The 19730-nt window shown below is 34.6% G+C and overlaps 2 protein-coding genes across 2 annotated transcripts; one reads left to right on the plus strand and one right to left on the minus strand.

Annotated features, from left to right (window-relative positions):
• The first annotated feature begins 12119 nt into the window (after positions 1-12119).
• Positions 12120-15941, plus strand: LOC102599927 (uncharacterized). Its single transcript, XM_006350641.2, has 5 exons — positions 12120-12439; positions 14586-14654; positions 15042-15117; positions 15194-15258; positions 15495-15941. The coding sequence occupies exons 1-5, from the start codon at positions 12260-12262 to the stop codon at positions 15573-15575; spliced, it is 471 nt and encodes a 156-aa protein (XP_006350703.1). The 5' UTR covers positions 12120-12259; the 3' UTR covers positions 15576-15941.
• A 155-nt stretch (positions 15942-16096) lies between these two features.
• On the minus strand, positions 16097-18764 carry LOC102600260 (probable prefoldin subunit 2). The gene is made up of 2 exons (XM_006350642.2): positions 18626-18764; positions 16097-16877 (listed from the first exon to the last, which is right to left on the minus strand). The coding sequence occupies exon 2, from the start codon at positions 16871-16873 to the stop codon at positions 16439-16441; it is 435 nt and encodes a 144-aa protein (XP_006350704.1). The 5' UTR covers positions 16874-16877; positions 18626-18764; the 3' UTR covers positions 16097-16438.
• Positions 18765-19730: the final 966 nt, after the last annotated feature.

Raw genomic sequence — 19730 nt, forward strand, 5'->3', positions numbered from 1 at the left:
GGGTCAAGGGTAGGGTGAAAAAATGAAATTTTGAAGTAATTGTAATTTGAAGTTGGAAGAGAGATTTGGAAAATGTTTTCCTTAAGTTTTGAAGGGAAGTCATTTTCCTTAAATTTGAGGAAAATGAGTTGATTTGGAAAACATTTTCCAAAACATTTAACCCAACCAAACATGAGAAAATTGGAAAACATTTTCCGGAAAATGTTTTCCTTCATACCAAACACACCCCAAAAGGACTAAAGTGTTGTTATCTATACTCCCTCCGTCTAATTTCAGTTATCATGATTTTATTTTTGAGAAAGTACTGAAAACACTTATAAACTTAACGTAAATTATTAGTTTTATCCCTGAACTATTGACAGTCTTGAAAACACCCTAGACCAACTCAACTTAAATACACCCTCGATCTGCCACAGGGTATAACAAGTGGTCTCAAACTCTTGTAGGAGCGTGAGTTTTTTCATAAAAAGTCGAAAGAAGTGTTAAAATATCCCTAAACTTGGTGAGAATCTAAGGGTGCATTTCACTCATGTGGCAAGATCATGGTTGTATTTAAGTTCAGTTAGTCAAGTAGAGTGGTGTTTTAGGGCTATCAATAATTCAAGGATAAAACTAATAATTCACGCCAAATTTAGAGATGCTTTAAATACTTCTCTCTTTATTTTTTAGAGTCTAACTATATGTGTAATTAATGTATATAAATGGTATTGAAAATACTAAATATAAGTTGTGATCGGCTAAAATTTTCTATAACCTTGCCAAACTCTGTTTAGCATTTTTCAAAAAAATTGTCCCACACTATCCCATTAAGGTTCCCCTATGAGTATCCTATCATATTTTCGTGTATTATTTGTTTATTTTGCTTTTTTATAGGACCATCTCAACAAGATTCGAAATCTCAGGCTAAATTTATATTTTAAAAAAATTGAATGACTCTTTAAGAAGACTTTTGAGTTAAAAATCAAAATTAAGTGACTTTATGAGAAAATAATTCATAATTGAGTGATTTTTGAGTTAAAAATCAAAGTTAAATGACTTTCTAAAAATAATTCATAGTTGAATGACCATTTAAGATATTATCTCGGATGGATCATCCCACTTAATAGTATTTATTAAAGATATATAATACCAAAAAAAAAAAAAAAACTAGAAAAATCACTTACTTTTTTTGGAAAATAATAAATACATTTTTCTTACCAAACACACCGTTAGAGTGAAGATAAAGTAGATGTTAAGACATACATATTAAATTTAGTTGTTTTTATTCCATCAAATCTCACCCAAATAGTGTTCTTATTTGACGAGTTTAGTTGTTCCAAACTTTTTATTTCTTTTTCTGATAAAAAAAAAGAGGGCATTAATTAATTAACGAGTAAAGGGTTAATTAAAAAAAATTGAGGGTATATAAGAATCAATTTACATGTCATTTGCAAAAGAAAAACTATTAGGCTAATTCTATAATATAAGAGAAATTTTTCGAGTTTTCTTTATGTATTTGAGCGCACATTCCCTTTTTACTAGTAAAATTATAAATTTTTCTTTATTTCTTTATGACTATAATATAAATATATAATAAGGATAAAGGATAAGGTGATCGTTAAAATGCAAAAAAGATTGAATGTGCTATAAGATGCAGTGGCTTTGTTACTAGGGGTATTCGTCATTATAGGAAAGTCAATTGAGCAACGTATCCTGGTGAATTTTTATCAAACCAAAATACATTTCATTATTAATATGTTTTAGTCGGTTAGGAGAAGGCGAGAAACAACATCTTCTTGTAGATAATATCATTGATGGTTATAAAAATTTTAAAGTGTGCATTGTATATTGAGTCGTTAGTAGCGTACACATAATTTTTCGTAATTTATGTCAAGCAATTGTTGCATTTTGTACTTGAGTTTGGGTTTGTACTTGAAGCTTTTTCCAGCTCACTTGCATTACGTGAAGACAAACTCTAAAAAGTTGTAAATTTCACGTTTGAAAGAAATTGTTGAGTAGGAAAATTAGGGATATGGTTGGAATGCTTCAACTAATTATTTGGTTTCAACTTCCAACTATATCATAAAATTTATGGCATTCATAACCACACATTTCTCCTGTTTTATAGTACTATATGATATATTTTGCTTTTATATTTAGTCCAAAATAAATGATTTTTACATTACTAAAAAAGTCGTACTCGAGTTTATGATATTAAATAATCTTATTAATTATGTTTTGAAAAATCTAAAATCTGATTATTACTACTCATTTAATTGTAGGGAATTGTTAAGGTCTTAGGCTTAACTCACACCCCAAAAGCTAGCTCAAAGGGAGGAGGATTGCCCAAACCTTATAAGGAGTTCACCCATTTCATTAACCACCAATGTGGAACTTTTGTCATTCTTTAATAGGAATATTACACAAATCTCATAGTTTTAAGAGATCGCGTCCTATTTCTGTTCTTTTTCAAATTACAAAAATCTCTTAAATTTGGTGAAATCCGGATACATTCCAAAATGTTCTGATACATCACTCAACGTCCCGATACTTCGCGTCTCGGTTTCGAATACATCACTCAACATCCTGATACATCATGTACGTCCCGACACATCATGTATAGTGATGTATTGCGTCCCGATACATCGCGTATAATGGTGTATCCGATCGATACATCACATAGTGATATATCCGATCGATACATCGCGTAAAGTGATGTATCCGAGAATAGGAGAGAGTAGGGATTTTGTAATTTTTTCAAATAATAGAAAAGTTTAGAGAATATAGTAAAATAAGTTGTGTATTTGAATAACTTTCTATTGATTATAAGCATCATATTATAAGAAAAAATAATGAAAAGAAGATTTTGTTAAATTAAACAAGAAAAAAAAATTATATTTTCAAGAAATTAATTTGGACAGTTAGTTGAACCTCATTCAATTTTCACTTTTTACTCAATTCCATTTTATGGTTATAAGTTATGACAATTATATTCACGAGTTTCATGAATTGTAGAATCATAGTAATAATTTTGTTTGATGAGGTGAATGTATCACGTATCAATGCAACTACAAGTTTTCAAGTTTTTAAACGTACGTAAGAATATGAATGGGAGTGAAGTATTTATTTTATGGGTTAGCTTTTTTCTCGTTTGATCATAAATTTTGTCGTTGTGATTTTTGAAATTTGATTGTGATTGGATATATGTTTTACTTGAAAAAGATTTGAACTTTTGTGAGTAAAAACAATTTTTTTACCAAAATTTGATTTGGATCGGTTTTTGAAATTGATTTTTTTAAAAGATAAATTCTTAAAATCTAATCCAAAATATAAACTGATATTTGAAGATAATTTTTTAAATATAATTCAAAATTTATGACCGAATGCTAACTTATTCACTAATAAGTACATATATAACTCAATAGAACACATAATTTATCTATAAGGATCGAACCTAAAATCTATGATTAAAAACAAAGAAATAATATTTATCACTCTATCACTATTTATGTTATTGGTTACAAGAAACATTTCTCCCTCCAAGCAATAAATTAGTAATGTGCATGAGAATACTTTCATTATACACCTATGTCAAAAAAATAAAAGTAGCTATGAATTTCTATTCCGTTTGTCGTTCAATTGATTAATTTTTTTAGATAATATTCTTTTTTTTAAAATAAGTTTCTTAAAATGAAAAAAAATAATTTTCATAATAAGAATAGAAAAACAAGTGATATTTCATATTTATTTGGTACTACACACCTTACTCTTTGTCTCCACCTCACATGTAGCCTCCATCTCCATCCCTACCACTCCATACCTCACCACCGCACACCTGCCTCTCAAATTAAAGCCGCATGATTAGTCCTCGTATGGACTTAAACAAGTGTCCCGAAATAAATTAAGTCAACTTTTTTTTTGTGAATACTAATTTTCTTTAATTTCATAGTCTTTTTTTTCACTCATCAAAGTGGAAATTATTTTATTTTTTATTTTAATATATATCAATAAAATTGTAATCCTTAGTAAAGATATTTGATAAAATGTAAATTGTATATAATTAATTGGATCAGTTAGTCTGTTAGAAAAGTTAGTTACAGGAGTAATTAAACACTGTTAGTTAGGAACTGTGTATAAATAGTGCATTGTTGATAATAAAAAGGTCAAGTCGGTTATTTTCAGTTTACACTGTTACTCTCAATTTCTCCTCTTCTCCTCTTCCTCACTTCAGTATCTCTAACATAGCTAGAGGATTAGCTTTCAACATGGTATCAGAGCAGCTGATTTCGATGGAGATCTAGCTGAAACAGAGATAATTCTGAAGTTTTTTTCCCTTCCGCACACTCGAGAATTGAAGAACAGTTGAACCGACCCAAAATCAATTCATTGATCCAAAGATGACGACGATTACAGTTAAAGAATAAGATCCAGAGCAGATCGAGAAGTTTACAGACATTCATCCAAGAAATCCTCTTTATTTACATCCATCCGATACTCCAGGTGGCATTCTGATCCCTCAACAACTTACTAGCATTGAAAATTACACTGGTTGGAGCAATTCTATGAGAGTAGCGTTGTTAGCAAAGAATAAAATTGGGTTTATTGATGGTAAATGTCGTAAATATCAGTACAAAGGAGATTTAGGACACGAATGTGAGAGATGTAATGCTTTTGTATTGTCATGGATTACCAATTGAGTTTCGAAGGAGTTGGCAAATGGCCTAAAGTTTTCACATAATGCACATAGTTTTGGAAAGATCTGAAAGAGAGGTTTGATAAATGTAATATAACTAGGATCTATCAAATTCATCGAGAAATCAGTACCATAAGCCAGGGAACATCTAATGTTTCTGAGTATTATTCTAAGTTGAGAAATCTCTGGGATGAGTATGTATCTCTGGTACCTTTACCAGCATGTGAGTGTGATAAATACAGAGTATATGCAGAACACATGGAGAGACAAAAGCTTATGCAGTTCTTAATGGGATTAAATGACAATTTTGCTCAGTCGAGGAGCCAAATACTTTTGACAGTCCCTAGCCCAAGCCTTAATCAAGCCTACAGTATGATAATGCAGGATGAAAGCCAAAGGATACAGTTTAGTCTGATATCCAATTGTGTATTGCCTCTACAAAAATTGGACATCAATGAGCCTACTGCATTATCTTCAACTCACAATAACAGATTCAACCAAAGCACAAGTCAAAATACACGTTTATACTATGATTACTGTCACTTGAGGAATCATACAAAGGCTAATTGTTATAAACTCATTGGATATCCTCAACATTACAAGTTCACAAAGAAGAAAGGAACTGATGATAGGAGTAATAAAGGTCAAATCTCAGGGAATGACAGATCACAAGTTTTTGGAGGTAATAGAAAGCCTCAGATCAATAATGCACAGTATGCTGAGAATTTGGATATCAATAGGAATACTGATGTTAATCTTTCATCCCTCCAAACTGTGCCAACTTTTACTTTTGATTAGTATAATCACCTGTTGAAAATGCTTAAAAAGGATTATTCATCACAAGAGGCTATAGCCAATATGGCAGGCATTGCTCACACCACCTTTCCATTACATACTTCATATACTTGTTTTCCTACAGGTACTGATACATTTTCCTAGATTGTGGACACTGGGCCACACATCACATGGTCTCTAGCTTGAACACTCTAATCAATCCAGTTTATGTACATCCTGATTCTAGTAGTGTGTATCTACCTAATGGTCAATTGACTACTGTTACACATACTGGTTCTGTGAAGTTCTTTGAAAGTCATGAACTACATAATGTTCTGTACATTCCTCAATTCTCCTACAATCTCTTATCCAATTCAAAATTGTCAAAGGACCTGAATTATTGTGTTTCTTTCTACCCTCAATACTGTCTTTTTCAGGACCTTTGCACTGGCAAGGTATAAGGGATTGGTAAGGAAGAAAGAGGTCTCTACACACTACTTTCTACCAAGAAACCATCACCTGTCATTGCACTCTATTCCAGTCCTTCCTGCTCACCTGATTCTACTACTTGGCACTTGAGATTGGGACATGCTCCTGCTACTGTCATTCACAAGATTGACTGTCTCAAACATGCTCTTCAACATACAACATCTTTTCATTATTGCCTTGTATGTCCTCTAGCAAAGAAAACTAAGCTTCATTTTCCTACTAGTTCTAAGAAAACTGTTTTACCTTTTGAGCTTCTTCATATGGATGTTTGGGGACCTTATAAACAATGTACTTATAATGGTCATAGATTCTACCTCACAATTGTTGATGACTATACTAGAATGTCTTGGATTTTTTTGCTGAGATATAAAAGTGAAGTTGTGACTTTCATTTCAGCCTTTATTACTCTTGTTAAAACACAATTTTCAGCAACCATTAAAACTGTGAGATCAGATAATGGCCTTGAATTCTTCAATCACCAATGTAACAATCTTTTTACTTCCTTTGGTATAATCCATCAAAGTACATCAGTCCATACACCCCAACAAAATGGCATAACTGAGAGAAAACATAGACATCTCCTAGAAATGACAAGAGCTTTAAGGTTTCAAGCTCATGTGCCTTTAAAATTTTGGGGGGAATGTGTACTCACTGCAACTTTCATCATAAACAGACTCCCTTCTACTGTTTTGAATGGTAAATCTCCTTATGAGGTATTCCATAATCATGCTCCTAACCTAAATCACCTAAAAGTTTAAGTTTTGGTTGTCTTTGTTATGCTACCAAACCTTTTAGTACTAATAGATTGTCTCCCAAAGCCATCTTTCTATCTTTATGGGTTATTCAGACACTCAAAAGGGTTATAAACTTTACAACATTGCAACCAGTTCATTCTTCATCAGTAGAGATGTTTCTTTTAGAGAAACTATTTTTCATTTTAAACATCCCAAACACATTTTCCTAGACTATATACCATCTCCCCATTCTTCTTCTTTTCCTATTCCTATATCCGCATTTCCACACCCCACTGATGATTCATTTCCCACTACTGCACCACCAATTCCCTAGATTACACATTCACCTGTGGCTCCTACTGCATTGCCTTTACCTCCACGGAAATCTTCCAGACCTACCAGACCACCTATATGGCATGTTGACTATATTACCTCTTCCACAACCCCACATCTCATTTCCTCTTCCCTGTCATACTCACACATCATTCCATCTTACTAGGCTTATCTTTCCACTCTATCTTTCTCTATGTTAGAGCCTACTTCTTTTGATCAGGTTGCTCAGGACAATAACTAGATTATTTCTATGGACCAAGAAATTCAGGCCGTCAGTGATAACCACACTTGGAAAATTGTTGATTTACCTGCTAACAAAACTCTTATTGGTTGTAAATGGGTGTATAAGATCAAGTATCAGGCTGATGGCTGTGTTGAAAGATATAAGGCTCGGCTTGTAGCTAAAGGCTTCACATAACAGGAAGGTTTAGACTATCACAAGACTTTCTCACATGTTGTAAAAATGGTGATAGTTAGACGTGTTGTGGCTTTGGCAGCTCAACATGGTTAGTCTCTCTTCCAAATAGATGTCTACAATGCTTTCCTACAGGGTGATTTATTTGAAGAAGTGTACATGGTTCTACTTCCAGGTTTTGGCAGTCAGGGGGAGAACAACAAGGTGTGTAGACTGCTCAAATCCTTGTATGGATTAAAACAGGCCAGCAGGCAGTGAAATTTGAAACTAACTACTGCCCTTACACAGTCAGGCTTCACTCAAAGCAAACTAGACTACTCCTTGTTCACCAAAACAGATGCTAATGGTGACATAGTGATAATTTTGGTATATATGGATGATCTTTTGATTACTGGAAACAATTACAAGTTGATACAAGAAGCTAAAGATATATTGCATAATAACTTCAAAATGAAGGATTTAGGTGAATTGAGATACTTTCTTGGCATTGAATTTGCTAGATCAAAGAGTGGAATATTGATGAATCAGAGGAGGTATGCTTTGGAGTTAATATCAGAGTGTGGTTTAGCAGGAGCAAAACTAGTTTCAACTCCTCTTGAACAAAATCAGAAACTTACAAGTTTAAAGTATGATGAACATTTTAACCTCATGGATGATACTGAGTTGGAAGACAGAAGGGGCTATCAAAGATTGATTGGAAGGTTGCTATACTTGGCTATGACAAAGCCATATATTTCTTTTGATGTACAACACTTGAGTCAATTTATGCATGCTCCCAAACAATCCCATTATGATGCAGTAATACATGTAGTGAGGTATATTAAGGGACAACCTGGTTTGGGTTTATTAATGAGCAGCAAGAAATTAGACAGAATAAGTGCTTTTTGTGATACAGATTGGGCTTCATGTGTGGTGTCCAGGGAATCTGTAACAAGTTTTGGCATCAGAATAGGTGAGTCTTTAGTTTCATGGAAGTCTAAGAAACAGAATACCATCTCCAGAAGTTCAGCAGAAGCTGAATACATGAGCATGGCAACCACTGTTGCAAAGTTAGTTTGGTTACAGGGTCTGCTACAGGAAATTAAAGCTAAGATTACACTGCCTATGGACTTGCACTATGATAATAAAGCAGTATTACAAATTGCTTCAAATCCCATGTATCATGAGAGGACAAAGCACATCGAAATAGACTGTCATTTTATTAGAGAACGACTACAAGAAGGGCTCATCAAGACTGAATACATAACAAACAGGGAGCAAATGGCAGATGTTTTTACAAAAGCCTTAGGAAAACAATTGCATAGTAACATGTTGTTCAAGTTAGGAATGTTGGACATATTCCACTGTAACGACTCGGAAAATGATAGAGTGAAACTAGAGCCTCACATGTGAGTTTAGAGTCGAGAACTTAATGAAATGATTATATTTGAATTTGACCCAAAAAGTTCTTAAAAATGTGCTTCGGAAGTTACCGGAAACTTGTTTAGCTGTATATAAAAAGATCCGTTTCGTTTTTCGAAAATCCGACTTCATATTCTTGTTTAGGGGGTCAAATTGAGTGGGAAATGGGTCTAACCCAAATTTTAGAGCAACCGTATCAAAATCCGAAATTTCCAAGTGAAGCCTTTTTCGAGGGTCTACTTTGAAGGGTCATATCTCCTAGCACACGAATTATTTGGGTGGCCAATAATATATCCATGGAAAGCCCTTTGAGTTAGCTACCTAACGCACTTCGTTTCACCTCATTCGGAGTTCGGACGAAGAAGTTATGCCCATTTCCGTAAAGTCTGTCCGGCAGCGAATGCAATTTCCAGTAGCTAATTTTACTGTTCACCCGCCCCATTTTTTTTTCTAAGTGTTGGACGATTTTTCCAAAGGGCATATGTTATTTCCTATATACCATTAGTTCAATTCCCATCTCTAAAACATTTCCCAAAACACCTCTCCCATACTTAGACACAAGAACAAGATATAACACTTCCACCAAAGGTGGATTCAACCTACCAACAACAATCGTCACATATGGACATTTAAAGAGAACATACTTTCAATCACACTACAATAACACTTTGTACAAGATCACCTTATAACCATAAGATTACCTTCACATAGTACTATAACACTTCATAACTTGATAACACTTTAATTCAATAGATAATGCCTTCAAGGCCATATTCATAATACAATCCATAATTAAACACCTCCACCATAAGTGGATCAAACCAAGCAAGAACAATTATATCAATAATATGAGATTAAGCCAACTTACCATCCTCCAAAGCCATAATTTATGGCCTTAAAGGCATAGTATGAGAAATGGGAGTGTTATTATGACATTATATGAATGAGAATTCAATGAAGATATGTTATGAATGTAAAGGTGTTGTTGTAGGTTGTTGTTCACTGGTTTGGTTGCATAATTACTACCCTATTTTCCATGCTCTTTGATTCCATTACATGCCTTCAAGGTGTTTGACAAAATGTCCAACTATGGAGAATTGATGAATCGATGCTTTAAAGTTTGAGTTATAAGATGTATGGAAATCCAAAGATGTGTTGATGACACTCATGAATGTTGATGATATAATATGAAGGATTCTTCAATATAAAGTATACCTTGAATTGGTAGGGCTTATGCATCATTTTCTTGTATAAATGATTATATTGTTGATTGTTGAATCCTTGGATCGGTAGGCTTATGGCACCCTTCCACACATGCTTATAATGAACCTTGGATCAGTAGGCTAATGGCACCCTTCCATTAATGATAAGTAATGAACCTTGGAATCGGCAGGCTTATGGCACCCTTTCATGTGTTAAATAATGTACCTTGAATCGGTAGGCTTATGGCACCCTTTCATGTGTTAAATAATGTACCTTGAATCGGTAGGCTTATGGCACCCTTTCATGTGTTAAATAATGTACCTTGAATCGGTAGGCTTATGGCACCCTTTCATGTGTTAAATAATGTACCTTGAATCGGTAGGCTTATGGCACCCTTTCATGTGTTAAATAATGTACCTTGAATCGGTAGGCTTATGGCACCCTTTCATGTGTTAAATAATGTACCTTGAATCGGTAGGCTTATGGCACCCTTTCATGTGTTAAATAATGTACCTTGAATCGGTAGGCTTATGGCACCCTTTCATGTGTTAAATAATGTACCTTGAATCGGTAGGCTTATGGCACCCTTTCATGTGTTAAATAATGTACCTTGAATCGGTAGGCTTATGGCACCCTTTCATGTGTTAAATAATGTACCTTGAATCGGTAGGCTTATGGCACCCTTTCATGTGTTAAATAATGTACCTTGAATCGGTAGGCTTATGGCACCCTTTCATGTGTTAAATAATGTACCTTGAATCGGTAGGCTTATGGCACCCTTTCATGTGTGATGATGTCAAAGTAATGAACTATTCTATGGGAATGTAGGCTAAGCACCGAGCGGATTTGGTTAGATGGAAACTCCCCCGACAGTTAGGCATGAGTTTCAATGATCGTCTACCTTATCCCATAAACTATGTGCCCGCATAGGAAGCTAGTGGATCCATTAAGCTATATATACCGGTCTTCCTTAGGCAAGTAGACCACCTCTTTTCGGTGTGGGGACTCATGACACCGGATTCCATGACAAGCTCTCATGGTCTATGTCGGTTAAATGCTTACTTCCCATCATGTGAGATTTCATTATGGTTTCTTGATAGGTTCTACAAAGTGTAGGTAGTAGTATGGGATGCTACCTATACATTGCACGAGTAGGCTTGGAGAGGGTCATAGTGAGTTTCTCTAAATCCTAATGACTGTGACATGAATGTACCCTAAATGAGGTTATTAAAGAATGTTGGCTCTTAAATGCTTAATATGTTATGCATGTTATACTTGGGTTATATTACGAGTTATTTTCCCTTGTCATGTCTTAATTAATGATATACCTCTTATGTATGAATATTGTGCAAAGGTGAAAGAAAGGAATGATAAGTTACCTTAAGTGACCTCAATGTGGTGCCTTAGTATGGATGGTGGTATGGGACGCCATCCATACATTGCACGAGGTATAGCATAAGGGTTTCTTGAGGTGAAGGTCCAAGGTAAAGGTTTTCATGTTGATATTGTTTAAAGGTGATATTATGACTTACTTGATGTTATGCTTGTCTTGTATGTCTTTTATGCTATTGTTCATGATATTTCAAAAAGGTGGCCCATCCAACTTGAGGGGGAGTGATAAAATGTGAATTGTATATAATTAGCTGGATCAGTTAGTCTGTTAGAAAGTTAGTTACAGGAGTAAATAAACACTGTTAGTTAGGAACTATGTATAAATAGTGCATTGTTGATAATGAAAAGTTCAAGTCGGTTATTTTCAGTTTACACTGTTACTCTCAATTTCTCCTCTTCTCCTCTTCCTCACTTCAGTATCTCTAACATAGCTAGAGGATTAGCTTTCAACAATATTTAATTCATTACACCAAATTGTTGATTTGGAGATGGAGATGACACAAAAAGAATATCAGGAGTAGTTTATTCTTGTTTTGATTTTGGAAGCTATGAATAAAATATCCAAAACTTAAACAAAAAACAAACAAACATGTTTTTGTTCAAAAATAAAAAATAAAAAATATTGGGAGTAGTATATTTAGATTTAGTAAATATTTTAGGATAATACTTTTTTATTTATGTGCGAAGAACAGACTCTACTACTATAGCACCTTAACATGGATCGGGTTAGAGATCGGGTTTTTTCCCATCGGTACCCGTATCTCTTTCAAAGCCCTCCAAAATCCCCTGCTAAACCCTAGAAATTTTGAATTTGCCTAATTCGTTTCTTCAATTTCAACTGAAAAAATGGAGGAATCACCACCGTCCTCCTCCTCTAATGGAAGAGTTGACGCTGTTACTGAGACAATGAATCAGTTGAAAGTAGCAGAAGAAGGCGATGATGGAAGTCGCGTGCAAGTCACGTGTTTCTCTGAAGTCGTTAACGATGCTACTCTCTACTTTCAGATCATTCGTCTTCAGAATCAGGTTTTGTAGCTCCCTTACACCAATTAACAAAAGATTATCGATATGCATTTTTTATAGAACTATTTTGTTAGTATAAAATTGTCAGAATTTAGTGAAGTTTTTTATTCGTTTTTGAGGTGGTAAAGTAAGTAAGCACGTAGTAGTATGTTAGAGGAATTTGGGGGAGAAGTTGAAAATTTATGGAAGATTTGGAATATGATTTTTTGGGGGTTAGGTTTTGGTTGGCAATTTAGGACTGGAAAAAGACGAATTAGTCACTATTTTGTCAAGAGCTATATCCAACATATGTGCAAATAGACAGTAATGTATTGGGTAAAACGAGAGAAGGCCGGCTGACATAGTTTGGCCTACACTTGTGCTGGTCCATAACTACAATACTTTGATAGCTAAAGGTGTTTGAAAGAAAATGAGATTGACCTAAACTCACATGGAGGGGTAAGGGAAGCTGTCAGAAGAAATCTACCATTTCACAGAATCAATCTGGACTTAGTTTAAGGATAAAACGCAACGGAAGCAAAGTATCCATATGAACTACCAACTCATTGGAATTAAAGTTTGGCTACTGTTGTTACAGTTACGAGTGTTGGCTGAGAATATTTTTTTGTTTGGTTAAAGAGTTTTGTATATTACTGTAGGAATAGATTTGCAATTCAGAGAACAAAAGTGATATTGGAATGATGTAGTTCCAACTTCCAAATCGAGCAAAAGAGTTTCCAAGAATTCATACAGCCAAAGCCCATTTGGTTGTGATTGAGTCTTAATGATTGATTGATGATGTTCATAAATCGATTGCTTATGAATGAAAATTACAGCTGAAGCCACAAGAAAGCTAACCATCGTGGTATTAAAAGTACTCACCAGACAATTGTTTTAAATACTTCTGATGTCAGTTTGCCATGGACTTGGTAGTATGTGCGAACTGGTGGTTGGTTCAGTTGAGTGACATTCAATATGCTTTGGGATTTTTTCTATTGCAATTGAGGTGTTTCTTCGATTATTATTTTCGTGGATGCATTAGCACTGCTGCCTAAGAACATCGTGTCCACCAATTTCACCATAGCGGCCTGTCTTAAACTCCTAGTAGCCTAAGAATAAGCAATTGTCGAGATTGAAGAAGCTTAGGGTCTGTTTGGATTGGCTTTTGGCTTATGACTTATAAGCCAAAAGCCATAAGTTAGGATTTCTAACTTATGACTTTTGGCTTATTTTTGTTATTTTGACTTAAAAATAAGTGCTTATAAGCACTTTTTAACTTTACCTAAACACTTCAAAACTGCTTAAAAGCTATTTTGGCTTAAAGGCACCTAAAATAAGCCAATCCAAACGGGCACTTAGTTCAGTAATGATTCAAATTGATCAATAAAAAGCTGTTCAAGTAGGAATTTGAAGGTTCATTATTTCATTAAGCAATTTTATCGGTTGGGCATGGGGATCTATATAATAATCCAGAGAAAATAAGAAGTTAGAAAGTTGGACAAAATGTTAGAAGTTTACATTTGACAGCAAATGCAACAGAAAATTGAGAATTACAGTTAATACAAATGTTAGCATGTTGAAGGATCAACTTTGCTGATGCATTTATGACCCATTAACATCTTCTATCAAGACAAAATGAGATGTTGTGTATAGAATTAAGAGAGAAGTATTGAAAACACCCCTAAACTAGGTGTGAATTATTAGTTTCATCCCCAAACTATTGACAGCTTTAAAAACACCCCTCTACTTGACTAACTTAACTTAAATACACCCCCGATCTTACAACATGAGTGATATACACCCCTAAATTCTTGCCAAGTTTAGGGGTGTTTTCAACACTTCTTTCGGCTTTTTATTAAGAGTTACATGTCATACAAGAGTTTGAGACCACTTGCTATGTCTTGTAGCAAATCGGGGGTGATCGGAGGTGTGTATCTAAGTTTAGTTAGTCAAGTAGATGGGTGTTTTTAAGATTGTCAATAGTTCGGGGATGAAACTAATAATTTGCATCAAGTTTAGGGGTGTTTTCAACACTTCTCTCTAGAATTATTGAATTTCTTGATTAGTTGTTGTGGTTGCTGATTTTTGTTAATTATGCGTGTGAAATGTCTACAAGTTTTAATGAATAGGTTACTTTTTATTTAGAATAATTTCTTTTCATCCTCTATAGATATATACATGGATTGGTTGCAACTCCACCAAACTTGGGGATTTGTATGCAGCTGCTCCAACAAGACCTGTAAGTTTGGAACTTGATATATATTGCACTTCAATTTTTTCTTTATACTGCCACCTTTCTCGTCATCTATGTAATTGCTTTTGAGTAAAGTTAATGAGAACTGAGAGTCATACTGATGATTATACTCATAAAGAAAAAGTGATATTGACTAAATAAGTTATCGGAAAAAAATTTGAAATAAGTAGGGAACAAAACAAGACAGGAACTCAAAATGAGATATTATAAGACTGTACAGAAATTTGCCGTACTCTCACATAACCTCTCTCCATATCCCCTTAAAATATTTAGATGTTGAGGTGGGGAATGAATGTTATATTTCAGAGGAGAGAAGGTGGTTGCGATTCGTCTTGTCTATTTCAGTTGTCAAACTCTTTATGTCATGTGCAGGGCAATACTGTTAGCGTGAGTTCCTTGACAGGAGGATCATCTGATAATACAGGAGCTGGTATTGCCCGTAGAATAGGTATATTACTACTTAAAATAAGTCAGTCCTAGACATTATTCTCTTGATATATCGTCTGACATAGATCCTTGTGCAGTTCTTAAGACTGGAATCAATGTTGTACTTGCTTCTAATATCCCCAAGAACAGCCCCATGCTTGAGGTTTGATCTCTTTCTGTTCCCACTCTGTTTATCCTCCTTTTCTAGTTTCTATCTCTGCATGTTTGTGTTCCCTTTTTCAAAATTCTATTTGGACGTCATTTCCATTTATATAGCTGTTAACTACATGGATTTGTAGATATCTATTGTCCATAAAATTAGGCATCTCATCTTGTGTGTGTATATATATATCTCCAGCTGTTAGCGTGATTGTAATTTTCCCTTTCTTGCTTATTCAGGCAGCTGCTGAGAAAAAGTTGGTGCAAAAGCTTATCAGTCTAGGCTACGGAAAGCCTGGACCTCGAGGAGCATCTCCGTAATAGATGTCCTTGCGTATTGAGCTCAATGTAGCAGTTAACTCATTGTGAGATATTACTCTAGAAGTCATGCAGAATACAGGAAAACAGAAGAATGAAAAGCCAACTATGCCATGGATACGACATCCAACAACCAGATCGAATCATTTACCATCAGCAATGAAAATGAAATGATGATCACATAGGAACTTGATTATTGTGCTGTGCTTATGTTCTTATTACTGAATACTAGAATATTGGATGCGATGAATAGCTCCGGAAGTGCAATTTTCATGTCTGTGTGATGAACTGATTGACATATTTACGAGATCATCAATTCATACGTCTAATTTGTTAGACAATGATAGTACTTACCCTCTTTAGTGTTTTCTTTTCTGAGTAAAGCCCTATTAAGAACTTGCGCTTGTCATTATTGTTAGTGGAAAGATAGTTGTGAGCAAGGCTAAGTTTTCCCAGATCAAATGTCAAGACTGATGATATATCGCATTGGAATTATGTGCAAAAAGAGTGTACAGGGACAACAATTAGATAATTTTCAGTACCATGGGAAAATAATCAGATCCAGGTGTCTAAAATTGTACTCCAACAACCTAAATTGCAATCCATAGCCAAAGCCCAAAAAGGCACAAGTCTCAGCAGGTAAGAAACACTTGACTAATGTTCGAGGAGATAAAATTAAGATTCCCAAAGTGTCACCATCGTCTGGTTAAAACACCGCCAAGGCACGAAGCATGGTCTCAAGACCTCTGATATGGAAAAATAAATGAACATGATAGATCACACTCTAAAGATGATGCTAAAGTACTTTAGTTCCTTGATCATATTCAACAAAGTACCTCAAAATGGAATTTGAAAACTAGATAGGTCTATTCATTTGAACCAGCAGGACCAACAAGGACTCCTTGTGCAGAGCCTTCCTTTCGACCACCTTCCTCCTTTACTTCAGCATCAGGTTTTCTGATTCTAATTTTATACTTGGCCTCGAAGTCTGAAATCTCCTTTTTCTTTTTCTCCAAGGCTTCATTCAGTCGAGCTATCACTTCCTCAATTCCTTCCTTATTGCGTTGAACAGCAGGAAGGACCTCCTTGATGGTTCTCTCTACAAGAACACCTCCAATCATCCTATAACACCGCCTTGCAGGATCAAGTGGTTGTATAGCATTGATCACGAGTGAGTGCTCACTAACTTCCATTTCTAGTTCCGTAATTTTAGAGTAAATCTGGGTGATCTCAGACCTCATGGAACTGTAGACGTTGGCAACTGCTTGCTCATTGATTGGTTCTTCAGCTCTAGCAGCCATAGCACTGAGACACAAAATAGACTATGTCAAACATCATATCTATATCAGCAACTCCAATCACAAATAGTGGTGATGAAAGAATCAAATATCAAAGCCCGCCGTATCAAGACAAAGGTAATCTCTATGAATTCATGTTATTAGGGCAAAAGAGAAACCAAAAGGACAGTAGAATTCATGTTATTAGTAAAAGCCTCCAAGAAATACAGTTGCATAATTGAAACACAAATGAAAACATTTGCTTGGAAGGGAAACTGAAGCTAGGACTTCTCGGGGCTTAGAATTGCATGGAAGCAAAGAAGAAAATTAACTGACAGGGAGAAGTGGAGAACAACTTTTCTTTTTGATCAAGGGAGAGCACGAAAACAATGGTACGTCAAAACATGATTCTCCTGTAATGTCTTCTCCAAAAGCCTCCAAAATCATTCTCATATCCATTAACAAGACCCCTATTCGATATTCAGTAAAAACACAAGAAGACCAATTGATTAAACTTTCAATAATATGTACCATGATATTACCTCTCACAGCCAATATGAAATACTATATAAATGATTCCATCTACCAAATACATTTCCTCAGGAACAAGTCCTTAGATTTGTTGGCAGTATTCCCAGATTTCAGTTTAGCCCTCAATGGTTGTCATTATCTAGTATCCGTACATCACTAGGGGTCACAATGGAACCCAGAATTAATACATATCGTCCAAATGATGAAAACGTGCGGAACAAAATCAGCACAAATTTTGGATTCTAACTTGTTTTACGATATACCTCAAAGCTTATTGAAGTCCTAAAAATGGTTTTGGAAATGAGTTGTCCTTCCTATTCTCCTCCTCCTCCTGCATCCCCCCACCCCTAAATATGTCTATTATCAGCTGAAGCTCTATCTATAACTAACCATTGCTCTTTTCTTTTCCTTGCCTTGTTGAATAGGCACTATTAATTTTTCTTAAAATATCAAATCTTCCTTGCATAAGGTTTAGTTGTCTCCCGAATAAAAGTATAATGTTATCTGAACCAAGTGAATAAATACTAATGTTTTCTAAAATGCCTTAACGAAAACATATTGTTTGAATGGTTTACCTGTCACATATAATGTTTCTTCTTGTTCCCACAGACACCGAAACTAGATATTGTAAATTGAGCTATAAACAACTTGGATAAAGATTATTAGAATAGAAACTTAGAATATCCCCCAATGTTAGGCAAATGCTGTGATCATACTCCCCCAATCCACCCCCCTTAAGTAGCATCTCATCTCAAGATTATGCAGCTTTAGCATTAGCAAATATAAAAAAATTCTTCACTAACTTAATCCTGCATAATAAAGGCTCAATGTAGTGATCTATCTCCATTTACCCCTAAAACTAGTGATGTTTTCCTTGACACTAGCACACACGGGTTATATATCTGCAATATGCATCTTCTACAAATTACTATGGACATTTATCATTACCAATTAAACCTAAATCAACAAATTAAAAGGCAAACAATATAGTAAAACCCATGAGAAACCAGTTGCATAGCCTTCAGTAAAATAAATCCAAGAAAATCAACCCAGGGGAAGCAAATTACAGTTTAAAAAAACTGCAAGACGCACCAAGTTTTGAGCTTTATTAACCACAAAACGACCAGTGAATCATAAGATGATTTGATTTGACAAAGACCTAATTGTTAGGAATCATCATTAACTCATAAACACGAAATCACAAAGCAAAATTCAAAGACCTAAAACAAGTTAATCATGACTTACCCGAATAATTCTGTGACCTAGCAAACTGCGAACAGTGGGGAAAAGAAGAAAAATAATAGGGCAAACTTCGATTTTGCTGAAGAAAATGGAGGAATCAGCAGGGCTTGTTTGGTGTTGAAAAAAAATGGAGGAAGAAGAGAGATTTATTTTGGGTTTTGGACTGGGCCGCTATTACATATGGAGCGGGCAGCCCATCTGCACGGACATTATATTTCGAAACTCGCGAATACATTGCTTATTCGCCCGATACATAGTACATAAGTTATGTATCTATATAACTATAAATAAGATTCATATTTATATGTTTGAAACAATTGGCGTTATGTATCAATAATAACATTTATACCAGATACATTGTACACAACAAAGTTGTAATGTATTTGATAGAGGTGAAGTGATGTATCCGGATGTTAAGAGAGAGGGAAGGAAAAAGGGAATTTTGTAATTAATCAAATTGTAGAGATTTTTAGAGGTAATGTTATCTTAAGTCGTGTAATTACATAATTTCCCTATTTTTAATTTTTTTAAATGTTTGTTTGAGCTAACAACACAAATCACACCAGTTTAGGGACTAATTACCTACCTTCACTTTAGTTTCCCATTTTTGAAATTATCTTTCGTACCACATTTACTTACTTTGCCAAATACATGTAATCTAGTGCACTCGAATACGTGTCGATCAAATTAGGTGTAATTTATTTCAGATATATTGTATTCACATGTTTTTTTTTTTGCTAGTGAAAATCAAACGAAGCATAACATTGAAAATGTGGAATTTAAAAATGCACGAAATTAATGATTCATGAAGTAATGTACTCTCTTATTTTATTTTATTTTATTTTATTTTCGTAATTGAATCCTCTATTCATGAATTGGATGTGCGATGGGACCCCTTTGTTGATGAGGATAGCTAAAATCTTTTTCTTTTTAATGATAAAGACCGGGTTTCTAAGCTCGATGTGGGAAGTGGAGATCCCCGATGGTTAGAAATAGAAAGAGTAAAACCAATTTTCAATACTTAGCTTATGTACCACTACAAAGTACCAAACATTCTAATTGAATTAGATTAATATCAATAATTAAAATGTCACTACGTAAAACATCT

This window comes from Solanum tuberosum, unplaced genomic scaffold, assembly GCF_000226075.1.
Source record: "Solanum tuberosum cultivar DM 1-3 516 R44 unplaced genomic scaffold, SolTub_3.0 scf00125, whole genome shotgun sequence".
Taxonomy (NCBI): domain Eukaryota; kingdom Viridiplantae; phylum Streptophyta; class Magnoliopsida; order Solanales; family Solanaceae; genus Solanum; species Solanum tuberosum.

Coding starts and splice junctions, on each gene's coding strand:
- LOC102599927 (XM_006350641.2), top strand. CDS start 12,260: ATGGAGGAATCACCACCGTCCTCCTCCTCTAATGGAAGAGTTGACGCT. Junction 12,440..14,585: donor TCATTCGTCTTCAGAATCAG/GTTTTGTAGCTC, acceptor CATCCTCTATAG/ATATATACATGGATTGGTTG. Junction 15,259..15,494: donor AGAACAGCCCCATGCTTGAG/GTTTGATCTCTT, acceptor TTGCTTATTCAG/GCAGCTGCTGAGAAAAAGTT.
- LOC102600260 (XM_006350642.2), bottom strand. CDS start 16,873: ATGGCTGCTAGAGCTGAAGAACCAATCAATGAGCAAGCAGTTGCCAAC.